Source organism: Pseudophryne corroboree, chromosome 1, assembly GCF_028390025.1.
Source record: "Pseudophryne corroboree isolate aPseCor3 chromosome 1, aPseCor3.hap2, whole genome shotgun sequence".
Lineage (NCBI taxonomy): Eukaryota > Metazoa > Chordata > Amphibia > Anura > Myobatrachidae > Pseudophryne > Pseudophryne corroboree.
Window position 1 is genome coordinate 803,874,806 of NC_086444.1, and position 19,593 is coordinate 803,894,398.

The following is a 19,593-nucleotide window of genomic DNA, read 5'->3' on the forward strand; positions in this document are numbered from 1 at the left end:
GTGTATGAGTGGGCGATGAGCGGTGAGCGCTGATGCACGCTCCCGCATCATCACTGGCCACCGCCATCCGTCGGGCTGTTTGTACAGCCGAGTGAAGCACTTTCCACAGTTTCCTACTGTGGAAAGTGCTTCACCCCCCAGTGTATGCACCTTAAGTCAGTTTCATTGCTTCATCTCCCTATTCTGGCCCTGGTCAACCAAAACATATCAATCACTTGATGTACAAAACAAACTCAAAATGTACTGCACTAAATTCTCACAACAACTCAAAGTATTTACATGAATGACAAGACAGAGCTCATACGTTGACATCAGCACTGCATAAGAGAGAACAGGAGGCATGTTATATTTCATCATTGTAGAAACTTTGTTCTGTCATTTCCTTTGGGACTGCCACCTGCGCAAGGCTGCAGTAATAATAATAATAATGCAAACTCAAAAACAGTGCTGTCATATTGTTTTACAAGCCTTGTATTTCTACACAATAGGTTATAATGAGGGCTATTTAACTGCAACGATTAAGATCTCACTTCTGAAGCACGATAGCTGGGATGAAACTATAGCTTGGAACACTGTTATACTGCCACATTAAAGTGAACATGTCATACTTAAACCACACGTTCTTATGTGTTATTGGCTATAATCTAGAAGCCTTAACATAAATTCCCACTTCATAACACCTTTTTACATTTTTAATTGGCAGCACTATGTAATCCCATTGTTCATCAGAACAGCAACGCACCAGCTTCATAAATCTAATAGAAAAGCAAAAAGATTTTACAGTTCAGGGATAAAGCACAATGTGTCCCAGTACACACTACCACTGTGGTGCACTTGCTCGGGTATACATACTATAAATACAGTGACCACATGGGGACATGCAAGAGTGGAATGAGCCTTCAGCGCCATAGGAACAGATACTTCCGCTTCCATGTATGCATAAGCAATGGTCATTCAAAACCATTGAGCCAAGGTCTGCTTGTTAGCAGGCCATCCTATTTTGTGAAAACCATACAAAAGAAAAACAGCATCAGATTTACGGATAGACTTAGTTTGCTCCACATAAATCTGAAGTGCTCACACCAACAATACATAACTTGAGGAAGGGTTTGGAGATTGAAAGGCTGGAACCACAATTTCTTCATGGATATGAAATTTGGAGACCACCTTAGGAAGGTATCCAGACCTGGTCCTGAAGACAGCTCTGTCTGGATGAAAAATAAAAAAAGGAGTGTGACACAAAAGTGCTGCTAAATCAGACACACTGCGTGCAGAGGCAATAGCCAGGAGTAAGTGAGTCTTTTCCACGCCTGTGGAACCAAAGACAAGTTCCATGGAGCCACCGGAGGGACAAATGGAGGCTGAATACGGAGAATCCCCTGAAAGAAAGTTCTGATATCTGGCAGAGAAACCATCTTTCTCTGGAACCACAAGGACAGGGCAGATACCTGTACCATGAGGGATGCTAGTTGAAGACCTAAATCCAATCCTGCTTGAAGGAAAGCAAGTACTCGTGCCACTCTGAAAGTAAAAGGATTGTAGTTCCTCGGCAAACACCACTGAAAATAAATGTGCCAAATATTGCAATAAATCCTTGCTTAGACATACTTGCATGCTTTAAGCATTGTCTGAACAACAGAGCTTGAGAAGCCCTTAAATTTTAAAAGGGATGTCTCAAGAGGCACGCCGTCAAAGACAGCCGAGCCAGGTCCTGGTGTAGACATGGACCCTGTGTTAACAGAGAGGAGTGTCGATTGACAGACCCTGCAGATCTGCAAACCAAGGATGCCTCGGCCACGCTGGAGCTATGAGAAGCATTGTGCCTCCCTCCTGCTTCAACTTTTGAAGTACTCTTGGAAGAAGTGAAACTGGAGGGAAGATGTATACCAGATTGAAGTCCCACCGTATTACTGGTCGTTTGTGGTTGTGGCGTGATGCCATGAGATCCACTTCTGGACAACCCCAGTTTGTTCACTAGATCCTGAAAGACCTCTGGTTGTAGAGCCCACTCTCCGGATTGTACGTCCTGTCGGCTTAGGTAGTCCACTTCCCAATTAAGAACTCCTGGGATGAACACTGCCGACATTGCTGGAAGATGACTTTCTGCCCACGTGAGTATGTGCGTCACCTCTCTCATGGCAGCTAAACTTTGCATACCTCCCTGATAGTTGAGGTAAGCTGCTGTTGTCGCTGTGTCTGATTGGACCTGCACTGGCCGACCATGAAGAAGGTCCTGCACCCAAAAAATTTCCCTGATCACTGCCCTGAGTTTCAGTATGTTGATGGGCCGGCAACTCGAGGACTGTCCAGCATCCCTGCAAGATTGTTGGCTGGCCATTGCTCCCCACCTCCGGAGACTAGCATCCGTGGTGAGTAGTACCCAATTCAAGATCCAAAATGGACGGCCCTTGTTCAAGTGGGACATCTGAAGCCGCCACAAGAGCGACAACCGAACCTCCTGAGACAACACCATTGTCTGGGCTCTGAGAAGATGATGCTGTCCGTTACATTGTGATAAAATCAGGTGCTGCAGAGGTCTGGAATGAAATTGGGCATATTTCATCATGTCGAAGGTGAGACCATGGACCCCAGGACCTGCATGGCTGAGTGTATGGACACTTGCCAGCGTTTAAGAAAACTGCACAGATGAGAGTGAAGTACCATTATCTTGTCTGCCGGCAGAAAAATCCCCTGAGCCTGAGAATCTAGGATGGCTCCTAGATGTAATATTCTTTGAAACGCAGCCAGGGAGGATTTCATCCAGTTGATAATCTAACCATGTGTCTGCAGACAGGCAATAGTTAAACGGAGATGCTGTTGCAGACCCTTCGGAGACCGAGCCAGGATAAGTAGGTTGTCTAGGTAGTGGAAAATCCAGATTCCCCGACACCTGAGATGTGCAGCCATGCCTGCCATCATCTTGGTAAATACCAAAGGGGCCATAGAGAGTCAGAAGGGCAGCACCCGAAACAGATAATGCTGGTGTAGAATGGCAAACATGAGGTAACGCTGATGGATGTCATTGTTAGGTACATGCAGGTATGCGTCCTGAGTGTCCAGGGAAGCCATAAAATCTACAGGTTCAAATGCCAGGACAATGGAACGGACGGTTTCCATGCAAACCCATGGCACTCGGACAAACTTGATGTTGAGTACGGGTCGAAAAGAGCCATTTGCTTTGCGCACCAGGAACAGAGTGGAGTAAAACCCTGTCTGTTGAAGTGACGGAACTGGCATTATAACTCCTGACTGTAGAAGGACATGAACGGCCTGTTGCAAAGTCAATGCCCTGAGAGGATCTGCTGGAGGGGCCATACAACAAAAATGTTGCGGGGGACGTCTCTGAAAGGTGAGAACGTATCCATGAAAGACCACTTCCTGCACCCAGGTGTCAGTAGTAGTCTGACATTAGACCTCTGTAAAGTTAAAAAGTTGGCCTCTCACTCTATGGTTTCACAAAATGTGGCCCGTTCCATCAGGCAGAGGGTTTGTTGGGCCAGACGTCCGGCCTCAGGACCGAACAAGATTGCTTTGTTCTTGGCATACCCTTATGGGAACTGGACTGATTGAGAAAATAGCTATAGAATGATGACTTGGTCTTAGAAGCTGCAGCCAAAGGCAGGTAGGCTGTTTTGGAAGCTGCGACAGTGGCTACCATTTTGTCAAGCCCAGAACCAAACAAAATATTTCCTGTAAAAAGCAATGATTCCATGCTTTCTTGGAATCAGAGCCCACCCTCCAAGATCGAAGCCAGAGTACCCTTCTAGCAGCTATAGAAGTTGCTGATACCTTGGAAGTAAAAATTCCTGTATCCAGGGCTGCTTCCCCAATATATGAGGCTGCCACTTTAATAAGAGAAATGTAGGAGAGCCGTTCCTGGGTAGCCTCCACACAGAGACTGCTCTCGAGTGGGTCTACCCAGCCCTCAATGGCTTTTGCTACCCAAGCAGTAGCCATGGCTGGGCGAGTTATAGCACATGCCTGAGAAAAATTGGTTTTAAAGAAAATCTGTATTTTCCTATCCGTTGCATCCTTAAGAGAGGATGTACAAGGTAACATAGTAACATAGTATCTGAGGTTGAAAAAAGACAATTGTCCATCGAGTTCAACCTATTTGTGGTCTCCTATGCATGATGATTTGACTAAAATTTCTGACTGATGCTGCTGTCAGCCGTTGCATTTTATCCCTATTTATAGTAACTATAATGCATGACTATGCACCATACCCCTGGATATCCTTATCCATTAGGAATTTATCTAACCCATTCTTAAAGGTGTTGACAGATTCCGCCATTACAACTCCCTCGGGCAGGGAATTCCAAACACGTATTGTCCTTACCTTGAAAAAGCCTTTGCGACGTATTGTGCGGAATCTCCTCTCCTCTAACCTGAGCGAGTGTCCACGAGTCCTCTGTGTTGATCTAACCAAAAACAGGTCCCGCGCAAGTTCTGTGTATTGTCCCCTTATATATTTGTAGATGTTGATCATATCCCCTCTTAGTCTCCGCTTTTCCAATGTAAACATGCCTAGTCTTTCAAGCCTTTCCTTGAATTCCATCGTCTCCATGCCCTTAATTAGTTTGGTCGCCCTCCACTGTACCTTTTCTAGCTCCAGGATATCCTTTTTGTAGTATGGTGCCCAGAATTGTACACAGTATTCAAGGTGTGGCCTCACTAGTGATTTATATAACGGGAGTATAATACTCTCGTCCCTAGCATCAATACCCCGTTTTATGCATGCTAATATCTTATTAGCCTTCTTTGCTGCAGTCCTACTTTGGGTACTACTGCTTAGCTTGCTATCTATGAGGACACCTAAGTCCTTTTCCAGTACAGAATCCCCTAATTTTACCCCATTTAGTAGGTAGGTGTAATTTTTGTTCTTGTTACCACAGTGCATTACCTTACACTTGTCTGTGTTGAAGCGCATTCTCCATTTGGCTGCCCATGCTTCTAATTTAACTAAGTCGTTCTGAAGAGACTCGGCATCCGCCTGTGTATTTATAGCCTTACACAATTTGGTATCATCTGCAAAAATTGACACCATGCTCTCTAGACCTTCTGTTAGGTCGTTAATGAAAATATTGAACAATAGCGGTCCTAATACTGAGCCTTGCGGCACACCACTTAGCACTTCAGTCCAAGTTGAAAAAGATCCATTAACCACAACGCGCTGCTCCCTATTATCTAACCAGTTTTTGACCCAAGTGCATATTGTGCTTCCTAGCCCTGATTCTTGTAGCTTGTAGATAAGTCTCATGTGTGGTACAGTATCGAACGCTTTGGCAAAGTCTAAAAGGTATGGGCAATGTAGAGCTCTTCACTAGACGAGCTATGTGAGCATCAACAGAGGGGAGAACTTCCTACTTCTTACATTCTCCCTGAAGGAGAGGATATATAGAAGACAGTTTTTTTGGTAACTGAAACATCCAGGTAGGAGTACTCCAGGCCTCACACATGAGCTCAGTCAGCTGATCTGACTGAGGGAACTCTACCTTAACACCTCTGTTGCTCATACTGTAGATAGGATCCTTAGGCCTAGAAGCTGGTCCTTCGCTATGTCAAGTATAGTATTTACTGTCCTGATTAAGGCAGGAATATCCACCTTAGTGCACTGTTCTGGACAAGAACCAAAGTCTGAGGCATCATTTTCCTCCTGATCAGAATCAGTCTCAGAATCCAAGGCCTGCTCCAACAGAGATTAGGGTGTAACTTGTTTGGATGCTTTGTCAGTCCCTGGTCTGTCCCTCTGTAACGTATCTTTAAAGGCGACTGACGTCTGAGCTAGACTCTGGACAGACTGTGTAAACATGTCCATCAAAGGAGGTTGCATGGGGGGGCCAATAACAAAGCCCGAGACCCTTGAGGAAACCCCTGTTATAGAGTCAGAGTAGGCACAGGCAAGCTTTCTACTAACGGAGTCATAGCCTGAGACAAAGAAGCCATCCATGGTGGTTCTAGGACAGGTGCTGGAGTCACCGTAATGAGTGATGGTGCAGCATAAAACCTCAAATAGAGACCATCATGCACAAAATCCTACACGTCTGACTTGACTGAGCAGGTCCTGCAAAAAAACAGTACAGGAGCCCTAGACTACATCTTGTCCTTAGAGGCCTTGCCTTTGGACATTGTTAAACAAGCATGCAGAGTGCAACTATAATAATAATATGCAAATGTGACATCACTTATAAATAAAATGTGAGGTACAACATAATCCTTAAAACCTTGTATGGGAATAGGAGGTGAAAATATAGGATTATGGTACTTACCGATAAATCCTTTTCTCCTAGTCCGTAGAGGATGCTGGGGACTCCAAAAGGACCATGGGATATAGACGGGATCCGCAGGAGCTTGGGCACACTAAAAAGACTTAATCTGGGTGTGAACTGGCTCCTCCCTCTATGCCCCTCTTCCAGACCTCAGTTATAGGAACTGTGCCCAGGAGAGACGGACATTTCAAGGAAAGATTTTTGTTTTAACTAAGGGCTACCAAATTACCAGCCCACACCATAAACATACCGTACAACCGGAATAACCTCAAACCAGATAACAGTATGCATTAATGCCAGCAACAAGCTGCAACAAACCAATACACAACCCGTGTATAAACTAAATTAACCAGCAAGAAAAAACACTGCAAGTAATAGTCCGCACAGAGACGGGCGCCCAGCATCCTCTACGGACTAGGAGAAAAGGATTTATCGGTAAGTACCAAAATCCTATTTTCTCTTACGTCCTAGAGGATGCTGGGGACTCCAAAAGGACCATGGGGATTATACCAAAGCTCCAGAACGGGCGGAAGAGTGCACCGACTGAGCAAACGCCAGGTCCTCATCGGCCAGGGTATCAAACTTATAGAACTTAGCGAACGTGTTAGAACACGACCAAGTAGCCGCTCGGCAAAGTTGTAATGCCGAAAAGCCCCGGGCAGCCGCCCAAGATGAGCCCACTTTCCTGGTAGAATGGGCTTTTACAGACTTCGGTACCGGTAGTCCGACCGAAGAATGAGCCTGCTGGATCGTACTACAAATCCAGCGTGCAATAGTCTGTTTTGAAGCGGGATGACCAATCCTGTTGGCAGCATACAAAAACAAACAACGCCTCAGTCTTCCTAGTAACAGCTGTCCTAGAGATGTAGATTTTCAACGCTCTTATAACATCTAGAGATTTCGGAATCGCCACCGTTTCCGTAGCCACCGGAACCACAATAGGTTGGTTAATGTGAAATGAAGAAACCACCTTCGGTAGAAATTGTTGACGAGTCCTCAATTCCGCCCTATCCGAATGAAAAATCAAGTACGGGCTCTTATGAGATAAAGCCGCCAACTCCGACACCCACCTGGCAGACGCCAGCGCCAAAAGCATAACCATCTTCCAGGTGAGAAACTTCAACTCAACCTTACGCAAAAGGTTCAAACCAGGAAGACATGAGAAACCGTAAGACGACATCAAGGTCCCATGGAGCTACAGGAGGTACAAACGGAGGATTGATATGCATTACTCCTTTCACAAAGGTCTGAACCTCCGGGAGGGCAGCTAATTCTTTTTGAAAGAAAATAGATAAAGCCGAAATCTGCACTTTGATGGAACCCAATTTCAGGCCTGCATCTACGCCCGCCTGTAAAAAGTGGAGAAAACGACCCAAGTGAAAAACCTCCGCAGGAGCCCTTTTAGCCTCACACCAGGAAACATACTTCCTCCAAATACGGTGATAGTGTTTCGCCGTAACCTCCTTCCTAGCCTTAATGAGAGTTGGAATGACCTCCCTGGGAATACCCTTACGAGCCAAGATCTGGTGCTCAACCTCCATGCCGTCAAACGCAGCCGCGGTAAGTCTGGAAACACGCATGGACCCTGCAACAACAGATCCTCTCTTAGAGGAAGCGGCCACGGATCTTCCACCAGTAAGTCCTGAAGATCCGGGTACCAGGCCCTTCTTGGCCAGTCTGGAACGACGAGAATCGCCTGAACCCTTGCTCGTCGAATGATCCCCAGTACCTTTGGAATGAGAGGAAGTGGAGGGAACACATACACCGACTGGAACACCCACGGAGACACCAGGGCGTCCACTGCAGTGGCTTGTGGGTCCCTTCACCAGGAACAATACCTCGGGAGCTTCTTGTTGAGCCGAGACGCCATCATGTCTATCAACGGAATTCCCCAGCGTCTTGTCACCTCTGCAAAAACCTCTTGGTGAAGAGCCCACTCTCCCGGATGGAGATCGTGTCTGCTGAGGAAATCTGCTTCCCAGTTGTCCACCCCCGGCAGGAAAACTGCTGACAGTGCGCTCACGTGTTGTTCCGCCCAGCGAAGGATCTTTGTGGCCTCCGCCATTGCCGCTCTGCTCCTCGTTCCGCCTTGCCGGTTTATATGCGCCACCGCTGTGATGTTGTCTGACTGTACCAGAACTGGTCGACCCTGAAGAAGGCTTCTTGCTTGTAGCAGGCCGTTGTAAATGGCTCTTAACTCGAGAATATTTATGTGGAGACAGGCTTCCTGGAGCGACCATTTTCCCTGTAAGTTTCTTCCTTGGGTGACTGCGCCCCAGCGACTTGCATCTGTTGGCAGAAGTACCCAATCCTGGATACCGAATCGACGTCCCCCTAGGAGGTGATGACCCTGTAGCCACCACAGGAGAGAAATTCTGGCTCTGGGAGATAGACTTATCTTCCGGTGAATGTGTAGGTGAGACCCGGACCATTTGCTCAGCAAGTCCCACTGAAACACCCGGGCGTGAAATCTGCCAAATGGTATGGCTTCGTACGCCGCAACCATCTTCCCCAGAACCAGAGTACAATGATGGATCGACACACTCGTCGGCTTCAGAAGTTCCCTGACCGTCGTCTGCAGTTCCCGAGCCTTTTCTTCTGGAAGAAATACCTTTTGTAAATCAGTGTCCAGAATCATGCCCAGAAAAGGAAGCCGAGTGGTCGGAATCAACTGGGATTTCGGCAAATTGAGCACCCAACCGTGCTGTCGCAGAACCGAGAGTGACAACTGTACACTTCTCAGCAACCGTTCCTTGGACCTCGCCTTTATCAGGAGATCGTCCAAGTACGGGATAATTGAAACCCCCTGTTTGCGAAGAAGAACCATCATTTCCACCATGACTTTGGTGAAAATCCTCGGAGCCGTGGAAAGCCCAAACGGCAACGTCTGAAATTGGTAATGAGAATCCTGTATCGCAAACCTGAGGAAAGCCTGATGCGGAGGATATATCGGCACATGTAAGTAGGCATCTTTTATGTTGACTGACGCCATAAAATTTCCCCCCTCCAGGCTGGCAATCACCGCTCGAAGGGATTGCATCTTGAACTTGAACACTTTCAAGTATGGATTGAGGGATTTTAGATTTAGAATTGGTCTGACCGAACCATCCGGTTTCAGCACCACAAAGAGGCTCGAGTAGAACCCCTCCCCCCGCTGGGACGGGGGGACGGGAACAATGACCCTCTGCAGACACAATTTTTGAATCGCTGCCCGGACCACCTCCCTGTCCTGAAGAACTACAGGTAATGCCGAAATGAAGAACCGGTTAGGGGGCATCTCGCGAAACTCCAGTTTGTATTCTTGAGACACGATCTCTAACACCCAAGGATCCAGGTCTGATTGAATCCAGACCTTACTGACTATCCGAAGACGGCCCCCCACCGGTCCGGACTCCCCCAGGGAAGCCCCAGCATCATGCGGTGGACTTGGTAGCAGCAGGGGAGGACTTTTGGTCCTGTGCGCCTGAGGCTGCAGGAAGTTTCTTTCCCCGTCCTCTACCCTTTGAGGCGAGGAAAGATGAACCTTTCCCACGCCTGTATTTGTTGTGACGAAAGGACTGCATTTGTTGATGTGGTGCCTTTTTCTGTTGTGTGGGAACATAAGGAAGAAAAGAGGACTTACCCGCAGTCGCGGTCGAGACTAGGTCCGCCAAGCTGTCCCCAAACAAGACCGTACCTTTGAAGGGTAGTGCTTCCATAGACCTCTTGGAGTCGGCATCAGCATTCCATTGATGGATCCACAGGGCCCTCCTAGCAGATATCGACATGGCATTGGTCCTTGAACCCAAGAGACAGACGTCCCTCGCCGCGTCCTTTAGGTAATCTGCAGCGTCCTTAATATAACCGAGAGTTAAAAGGACATTATCTTTATCAAGAGTATCCATGTCACTAGCTAAATTCTCAGCCCATTTAGCAATAGCACTACTCACCCATACCGACGCCACAGCGGGTCTGAGCAGAGCCCCCGAATTAGCGAAAATGGACTTCAGACACGTCTCCAACTTGGGATCCGCCGGATCCTTGAGAGCTGCCGTGTCAGGAGACGGAAGCACCACCTTCTTAGACAAACGGGATAGAGCTTTATCAACGGTTGGAGATGTCTCCCATTTTTCCCTGTCATCAGAGGGGAAAGGATACGCCATATAAATCCTCTTGGGAATCTGCCATTTTTTATCCGGCGACTGCCAAGCCTTTTCACAAAGAGTATTCATTTCATGAGAGGGGGGAAACTTTACCTCAGGTTTTTTTCCCTTGAACAAGCAAATCCTTGTTTCCTGTACCGCAGGTTCATCAGAAATGTGTAAAACATCTTTTATAGCCACAATCATGTACTGAATACTATTAACTAAACGTGGATGTAACGCAGCCTCAGTGAAATCGACCTCGGAATCAGAGTCCGTGTCGGTATCAGTATCCCCCACCTGAGTAAATGGCCTCTTATGGGACCCGGATGGGGTCTGTACCTGAGACAAAGCCTCCTCCATGGACTTTTTCCACACCTGCGTCTGTGACTCAGACTTCTCTAACCTCTTCGATAAAGAAGCTACATTGTAATTGATCGTATTAAGAAGTGCTAGTAAGTCAGGTGTCGGCTGCGTCGACAGTGCCAATTCTAGCCCTGCAACCACACCTTCCATAACCTCCTCTGGTGAATAACATTCAGCCTCAGACATGTTGACACTTAGTACCGACACACACAACACACAGAACATCCCAGCAAGGTGACAGGCCCACACTGCAGCCCAGAAAGAGGAGACAGAGGGAGTATGCCAGCTCACACCCCAGCGCCCATATATCGGTATAACGATATATGTACCCAGTGCTGCCTGTTTGATAAAAAAACCAGCACCCCACTGCGGCTCCCCTCTGGAGATGCCCCCGTTACTTGTTGTGAATCGTGGAGGTCCTGGCAGCATCTCTCCCTCAGCCGCGTGTAGGGAGAAAATGGCGCGTGTGAGCAGCAGACCGAAGCTCCGCCCCCTTCCCGGCGGACACGGCCCGCCAAATTAAAACTAACTAAAAATGCCGGCGGGGGTTTGTAAAGGGTGCCTAGGCACCCACTACCATAATATGCCGCCCTGAACTCCAGTAACATGCCTCCCAGGGCGCCCCCCCCCCCAGCGCCCTGCACCCAGTGACTACCGTTGATGATGTGTGTGGGAGCATGGAGCACAGTGTTACCGCTGTGCTTTACCTTCCGTTACTGAAGTCTTCTGCCGTCCTGAAGTCTTCTGATCTTCTCATACTCACCCGACTTCTGACTTCTGGCTTCTGTGAGGGGGTGACAGCGTGGCACCGGGAACAAGCAGCTAGGCGCACTAAGTGATCGAACCCTCTGGAGCTAATGGTGTCCAGTAGCCGAGAAGCAGAGCCTTGAAACTCACAGAAGTAGGTCTGCTTCTCTCCCCTCACTCCCACGCTGCAGGGAGCCTGTAGCCAGCAGGTCTCCCTGAAAATAAAAAAACTAACAAAAGTATTTTCTAGAGAAACTCAGTAGAGCTCCCCTAGTGTGCATCCAGTCACTCCTGGGCACAAAGTCTAACTGGGGTCTGGAGGAGGGGCATAGAGGGAGGAGCCAGTTCACACCCAGATTAAGTCTTTTTAGTGTACCCAAGCTCCTGCGGATCCCGTCTATACCCCATGGTCCTTTTGGAGTCCCCAGCATCCTCTAGGACGTAAGAGAAACAAGAAAGTATAATACATACAGCAGAGTTTGAACACTCACAGCAGTAGCTAGCAACAAGTCACATACAATGCGGCACTGACCCAACTACGCAACCTCAAAGGAGGGTAGGATAAGTGCTGTATAACCTGTCCCAAAGGAAGAGTATACAGGGAGACTGTACCCTACCTCCTGAGACCTCTGAAGCCAGCACTGTCTTAGTGTCTCACTGGGGGGAGAAGGAGGTAGTATTTTACAGCCTAGAAAAAGCGGGAAAACTCTCAAAGAATCACACCCTGGGCTGGGGGAGGGACTAACGGGGTGAGCCTACCTCCCCCTATGCTGACATTCCCCATAAGGGCTAACAGCTTACAAGCGCCCTAATGCTAGTATATATTTGCCCTGGTGATCTAGCGGAAGATGCAAGCAGCTCGGTTTCCGCAATCAGTGACGCCAGAGCGTCTTCAACTCTAGAGACCTTAAACCGCCACTTACCTTCCCCCATTGTTCAGCGGCAGTCCTAGAAAGGTGATAGCTTTACCGGCGCCCGCCAAAACACTGGACCTCATCACCAGTGTTGCGGCACCGGCAGGAGTGATGGAGCTGCAGCACCGTTGTCTATTGGCCATCCGATGCGGTAAGCTCTGTCTTGTACATAAAAAAGAAAGAGGCTGCAACAGCAGTCTCCTGTAAAAAAAAGGTGCATCCAGCTGATGCCGGCACCAAAATAAAACTGGGGCTGGGGAGGTGTTATAGGGGAGGAGGACCCAGGGCATTCTGGGACCGAAAAGCTTTAACTGTTTGGTACCCGATTTGTTCCAAACCACCTAAACCCCATGGTATTCCTGTGGAGCCTATGGACCCTGAACTGCTTATCAAAGTCATAAATTGTAATTAAAAGCAAATTAATAATTTTTAGATACTGAAAGTGATCAAGACATTCAACCGATTTACCCAATGCACAATCATCCTAAATTATACCTCTGTTATGCCGTTTGCAAATGGAGAAGTCATTCAATGTCACATGATAAAAAATTATGGTAATACTTAATTGAGGCATGGTATCAATAATGTAAAAAAAAATGGTGACATGACACATCTTGGACACTGGAAACAGATGTAATAACAGTTACAACTGACCCTTTCCACCTTACCTGTGCTAGAGTGTTGATTAGTAGAAGCCGCAGGCAGCCCATGGTTCTGCAGATGACCCCCCTGGGATCCTTTATTTTCTATAGCAGGAACAGGGGGTGAACTATGCATATTCATATCATGAGAAAATGATGTAGGACCAGGAGCTGTCTGAAGTCTCTGTGCACTATTGGTCACCTGAGTGCCAAACTGAAGGACCGGGGCATATTGACTGCTGGCAGGCATGGAGTAGTATGGAGCGCCTTGATACAAATGACTGGATGCTACAGGTACAGAATAGTGAGTGGAATGATTGGTTAATCCCTGAGGAAGACATGATGAGGTGGGAGTGTATGTATAATTATAGTCACCAAGATATGGTTCTCCTGGAGCTACACCTTGACCTAGCCCCAGTGATGCTGGGATGTGATAACCTTGAGAACGTCCATGGCAGAACTCATGGAAACCTTGACTTGTATTTAAATGATTGATCTGCAAAGGCGGAGCCATGACATTCTGGGGTGGAGCTGCATAGTTGTTAGAGTAGTAACCTGGCCCATATTGGCTGTTCATACTTGGAGGAGTAACTTTACTTGGCACTTGGGAGCTGAATGCTGGAGAAGCACTGTTAGCTGATGGATACATTCTATATCCATGAGGTGGCTGCGGTTGAGAAGGGCCTAAAATAAAATAAAAAACAATGTTAACTGGGAAATAATGAAGGAAATCCAAATAACCCTGACCATGAATTTTTTTTTTTTATGTATAACAATGTAACTTTTAAAATTTATTTGTCTGAATCCAACAATAACACCATATAGTTCTCTGCTAACGCCAAACATCTTTGTAATGTAATGCAACAATTATTGAAGTAAACAAATGTAAACATTTTAGGTATAGCTAGAAATGAAAAAGACAAAGACAAAAACATAATAATTAAATATTGCAAATAATTATTTTCTTTGGCAACAATCAATGTTCCCAACTGGAAATTCTTTTTCCATCAAATACCAGGTTTACGATGGTTATAAACCATCAGATGCATTTTAAAAATGACAGTGTTTTTCTTAAAATAAATGCTCTAGATTAAATAGGGTTGCAGGAAAATGTCTATAAATTGATTTTTTGTCATTTAAAACATTTGTTAAAAAACACTTCTAACTTCCACCTGCAATCTTAAAAACACCCATTACATTCAAAACCCTCATATACCTGTCTCACATCTTTAAACCATTATTCTGCACTTTGAAGAATATCACCCTAATAATATTATTGGCTAAATTGGAGGTAATAAATTACTACAAAATAAAATAAGACCTGACAGAAGGTGTAGGAGTAGTAAGAATAGCTGTACAACGGAGACGACAAAATCTCAATTATGTGTATATATACTGTAGAAAGTGTAAATAACAGTGCTAAAATTAGATTGAATAAATTTACAGCTAGATAACATTAAAACAACTTTATTATGCAACACAAACGTTATACATAAGCATACAATAAAACTGTGCACCAAAGTAAATAGGATTTTAATACCTACCAGTAAATCCTTTTCTCTTAGTCCGTAGAGGATGCTGGGGACTCCAAAAGGACCATGGGGTATAGACGGGATCCGCAGGAGACATGGGCACTTTAAGACTTTAAATGGGCGTGACCTGGCTCCTTTCTCTATGCCCCTCCTCCAGACCTCAGTTATAGGAACTGTGCCCAGAGGAGACGGACATTTCGAGGAAAAGGATTTTGTTAAACGAAGGGTGAGATACATACCAGCTCACACCACAACACACCGTACAACATGGCAATTAACTAACACCAGTTAACAGCGTGAACCAACGAGATCAGCAACAGGCTGACCCTTACCAAAACACAACCTTTGTGTAACATAAGCAATAACTATATACAATTACAGCAGATAGATTCCGCACTGGGACGGGCGCCCAGCATTCTCTACGGACTAAGAGAAAAGGATTTACCGGTAGGTATTAAAATCCTATTTTCTCATACGTCCTAGAGGATGCTGGGGACTCCAAAAGGACCATGGGGTTTATACCAAAGCTCCAAACTGGGCGGGAGAGTGCGGATGACTCTGCAGCACCGATTGAGCAAACAGGAGGTCCTCATCAGCCAGGGTATCAAACTTGTAGAACCTTGCAAAAGTGTTTGACCCCGACCAAGTAGCTGCTCGGCAAAGTTGTAAAGCTGAGACACCTCGGGCAGCCGCCCAAGATGAGCCCATCTTTCTAGTGGAATGGGCTTTCACCGATTTCGGCAACGGCAAACCAGCCGTAGAATGAGCCTGCTGAATCGTATTACAGATCCAGCGTGCAATAGTCTGCTTAGAAGCAGGAGCGCCAACCTTGTTGGTCGCATACAGGACAAACAGCGCCTCTGTCTTCCTAACCCGAGCCGTTCTGGCTACATAAATTTTCAAAGCTCTGACCACATCAAGAGACTTGGAATCAGCCAAGGCTTCAGTAGCCACAGGCACCACAATAGGTTGGTTCATGTGAAACGAAGAAACCACCTTTGGTAGAAATTGTTGACGAGTTCTCAACTCTGCTCTATCCTCATGGAAAATCAGATAGGGGCTTTTGTGAGACAAAGCCGCCAATTCGGAAATCCGCCTTGCGGACGCCAAGGCCAATAACATGACCACCTTCCAGGTGAGAAATTTCAACTCTACCTTTTGTAAAGGTTCAAACCAATGTGACGTAAGGAACTGTAACACCACATTAAGGTCCCATGGTGCCACAGGGGGCACAAACGGAGGTTGGATGTGTAGCAGGCCTTTCACGAAAGTCTGCACTTCTGGAAGTGAGGCTAATTCCCTTTGAAAGAAAATTGATAAGGCCGACACCTGCACTTTAATGGAGCCTAACTTCAGGCCCGCATCCACACCTGCTTGCAAAAAGTGGAGAAAACACCCCAGCTGAAATTCTTCTGTAGGAGCCTTCTTGGATTCACACCAAGACACATTTTCTTTAAATACTGTGATAATGCTTCGCCGTTACCTCCTTTCTAGCTTTGAGTAAAGTGGGGAGGACTTCCCCGGGAATACCCTTTCTAGCTAGGATTTGGCATTCAACCGCCATGCCATCAAACGCAACCACGGTAAGTCCTGGAACACACACGGCCCTTGCTGTAACAGATCCTCTCTGAGAGGAAGAGGCCAGGGATCTCCTGTGAGTAATTCCTGAAGATCCGGATACCAGGCCCTCCGTGGCCAATCTGGAACAACGAGTATCGTCTGAACCCTTGTTCTTCTTATGATCCTTAATACCTTTGGGATGAGTGGAAGCGGAGGGAACACATAGACCGACTGAAACACCCACGGTGTCACTAGTGCGTCCACTGCTATTGCTTGAGGGTCCCTCAACCTGGAACAATATGTCCGAAGCTTCTTGTTGAGGTGAGACGCCATCATGTCTATTTGAGGAAGTCCCCAACGACTTGTCACTTCTGCAAAGACCTCTTGATGAAGACCCCACTCTCCTGGATGGAGATAGTGTCTGCTGAGGAAGTCTGCTTCCCAGTTGTCCACTCCTGGAATGAAGACCGCTGACAGAGCGCTTGCATGTTTTTCCGCCGAGCGAAGAATCTTGGTGGTCTCCGCCATCGCCGCTCTGCTCTTCGTTCCGCCCTGGCGGTTTATGTGCGCCACGGCTGTGATGTTGTCCGGCTGAATCAGGACGGGCAGGTCGCGAAGATGTTCCGCCTGCCGCAGGCCGTTGTAGATGGCCCTGAACTTCAGCACGTTTATGTGCAGACAAGCTTCCTGGCTTGACCATTTTCCCAAGAAATTTTGTCCCTGTGTGACTGCTCCCCAACCTCGGAGACTCGCGTCCGTGGTCACCAGAATCCAATCTTGGATTCCGAAACTGCGACCCTCTAGAAGGTGAGAACTTTGGAGCCACTACAGGAGAGAAACCCTGGCCCTGGGGGACAGGCTTAGCTTCCAGTGCATCTGCAGATGGGACCCGGACCACTTGTCCAGCAGGTCCCACTGAAACGTTCTTGCATGGAACCTGCCAAACGTAATGGCCTCGTAGGCCGCCACCATTTTTCCCAGCACTCGAGTGCAGTGATGAATCGACACTCTTGGCGGTTTCAGAAGTTCCTTGACCATGTTCTAGATTTCCTGAGCTTTTTCCAACGGGAGAAAGATCCTCTGCAGGTCGGTGTCCAGAATCATGCCCAAAAACGATTGCAGAGTTGTCGGAATCAACTGCGACTTTTGTAAATTTAGGAGCCAGCCATTCTGTTGCAGCACCTGCAGGGAGAGCGCAACACTTTTCAGTAACTGCTCCTGTGATCTCGCCTGTATCAGGAGATCGTTCAAGTATGGGATAATTGTGACCCCTTGCTTGCGCAGGAGCACCATCATTTCCGCCATTACCTTGGTGAAAATCCTTGGGGCTGTGGAAAGACCAAACGGCAACGTCTGAAATTGGTAGTGACAATCCTGAACAGCGAACCTCAGGTACGCCTGATGAGGAGGATATATGGGGACATGTAGGTACGCATCCTTTATGTCAACAGACACCATAAAATCCCCCCCTTCCAGACTGGAGATCACTGCTCGGAGAGATTCCATCTTGAATTTGAATTTTTTTTTTTTAAATAAAGGTTGAGGGATTTTAAGTTCAGAATCGTCCTGACCGAGCCATCCGGCTTCGGGACCACAAACAGGGTTGAATAAAACCTGTCTCCCCGTTGTGACGGGGGTACCGTGACAATGACCTGCTGTTGACACAGCTTTTCTATTGCAGCACATACTACCTCTCTCTGGAAGAGAAATTGGTAAGGCCGATTTGAAAAATAGGTGCGGAGGTACGTCTTGGAATTCCAGCTTGTATCCTTGGGTCACAATATCCAGCACCCAAGGATCTAGGTCCGAGCGAACCCAGACCTGACTGAAGAGTTGAGGACGTGCCCAGCGGACTCCCGCAGCGGAGCCCCAGCGTCATACGGTGGACTTGGTTGAAGCCGGAGAGGACTTCTGTTCCTGGGAGCTTGCCCCAGCCGGGGATCTTTTACCTCTTCCCTTACCTCGGAAGAACCACGTCCTTTCCTGAACTTATGCGACCGAAAGGACTGCATCTGGTGGTGTTTTCTTTTGCTGTGGAGGGACAAAAGGCAAAAAGGAAGACTTACCCGCGGTAGCTGTGGAAACCAGGTCCGCGAGGCCCTCACCAAACAAAACTTATCCTTTGTAGGGCAGAGCCTTCATAGCCTTCTTAGAGTCAGCATCAGCATTCCATTGATGAGTCCTCCTAGCCGAGATTGCCATGGCATTGGCCCTTGATCCCAAGAGGCCAATATCCCTCGCAGCCTCCCTTAGATAAACCGCTGCGTCCCTGATGTGACCCAGAATCAAAACTACACTGTCCCTATCCAGGGTGTCTATGTCAGATAACAAGTTATCTGCCCACTTTTCAATAGCGCTACTCACCCATGCTGATGCCACGGCCGGCCTGAGTAGCGTACCGGTAGTAACATATATAGATTTTAAGGTAGTTTCCTGTTTACGATCCGCAGGATCCTTAAGGGCTGCCGTGTCAGGGGACGGTAGCGCCACCTTCTTGGACAAACGCGCCAGGGCTTTGTCCACTGTGGGTGATGATTCCCACCGTAATCTATCCGGCGAGGGGAAAGAATACGCCATAGCAATTCTCCTGGGAATTTGCAGTCTCTTGTCAGGAGACTCCCAAGCCTTTTCACAAAGAGCGTTCAATTCATGAGAGGGAGGAAACATTACCTCAGGTTTCTATCCCTTAAACATACAGACCCTTGTGTCAGGGACAGTGGGGTCTTCTGTGATATGCAACACATCTTTAATAGCCACAATCATGTACTGAATACTCTTAGCCACTTTAGGCTGTAACTTGGCATCATTATAGTCGACACTGGAGTCGGAATCCGTGTCGGTATCCGTGTCTGCTACCTGGGTAAATGGACGTTTCTGAGACCCTGAGGGGGCATGAGACTGTAAAAAACATCACCCATGGATTGTCTCCATGCTTGGTTCTGAGACTCAGAATTGTCTAACCTCTTATGCAATAAAGCCACACTTGCATTTAAAACTTTCCACATATCTACCCAATCAGCAGTCGGCGGTGCCGACGGAGTCACTCCCACATTCTGTTCAGCTCCCTCACCAGCCTCCTCCTGGGAAAAGCATTCAATTTCAGACATGTCGACACACACGTACTGACACCCCCAAACACACTGGGCTATAGGGGACAGACCCACAGTAAGGTCCTTCAGAGAGACAGAAAGGGAGTTTGCCAGCTCACACCCAGCGCCCCGCGCGGTCTGAAGGAATTAACCAATGCCCCAGACCTGTAAGCGCTTTTTATATAATAGTAATCAACACCAAATTGCCGTGCCTCCCCCTCGTTTTGTGCACCCTGTTACTTATGGTAGCAGTGAAGGGCCAGGAGCAGCGTCACTGCAGCTTTGCTGTGGAGAAAATGGTGCTGGTTCGTGCTGAGGAGGAAGCCCCGCCCCCTATATGGTGCGCTTCGGTCT

At 47.4% G+C, this 19,593-nt stretch overlaps 1 protein-coding gene across 2 annotated transcripts in view; it reads right to left on the reverse strand.

Annotated features, from left to right (window-relative positions):
- SEC24B (SEC24 homolog B, COPII coat complex component) overlaps window positions 1–19,593 on the reverse strand; it is a 233,204-nt gene that overhangs the window by 202,980 nt on the left and 10,631 nt on the right. For both annotated transcript variants that reach the window (XM_063918997.1, XM_063918989.1), the window contains exon 2: window positions 13,086–13,742. In XM_063918997.1, coding sequence (XP_063775067.1) covers window positions 13,086–13,742 — 657 coding nt within the window. The remainder of the gene's footprint in view (window positions 1–13,085; window positions 13,743–19,593) is intronic.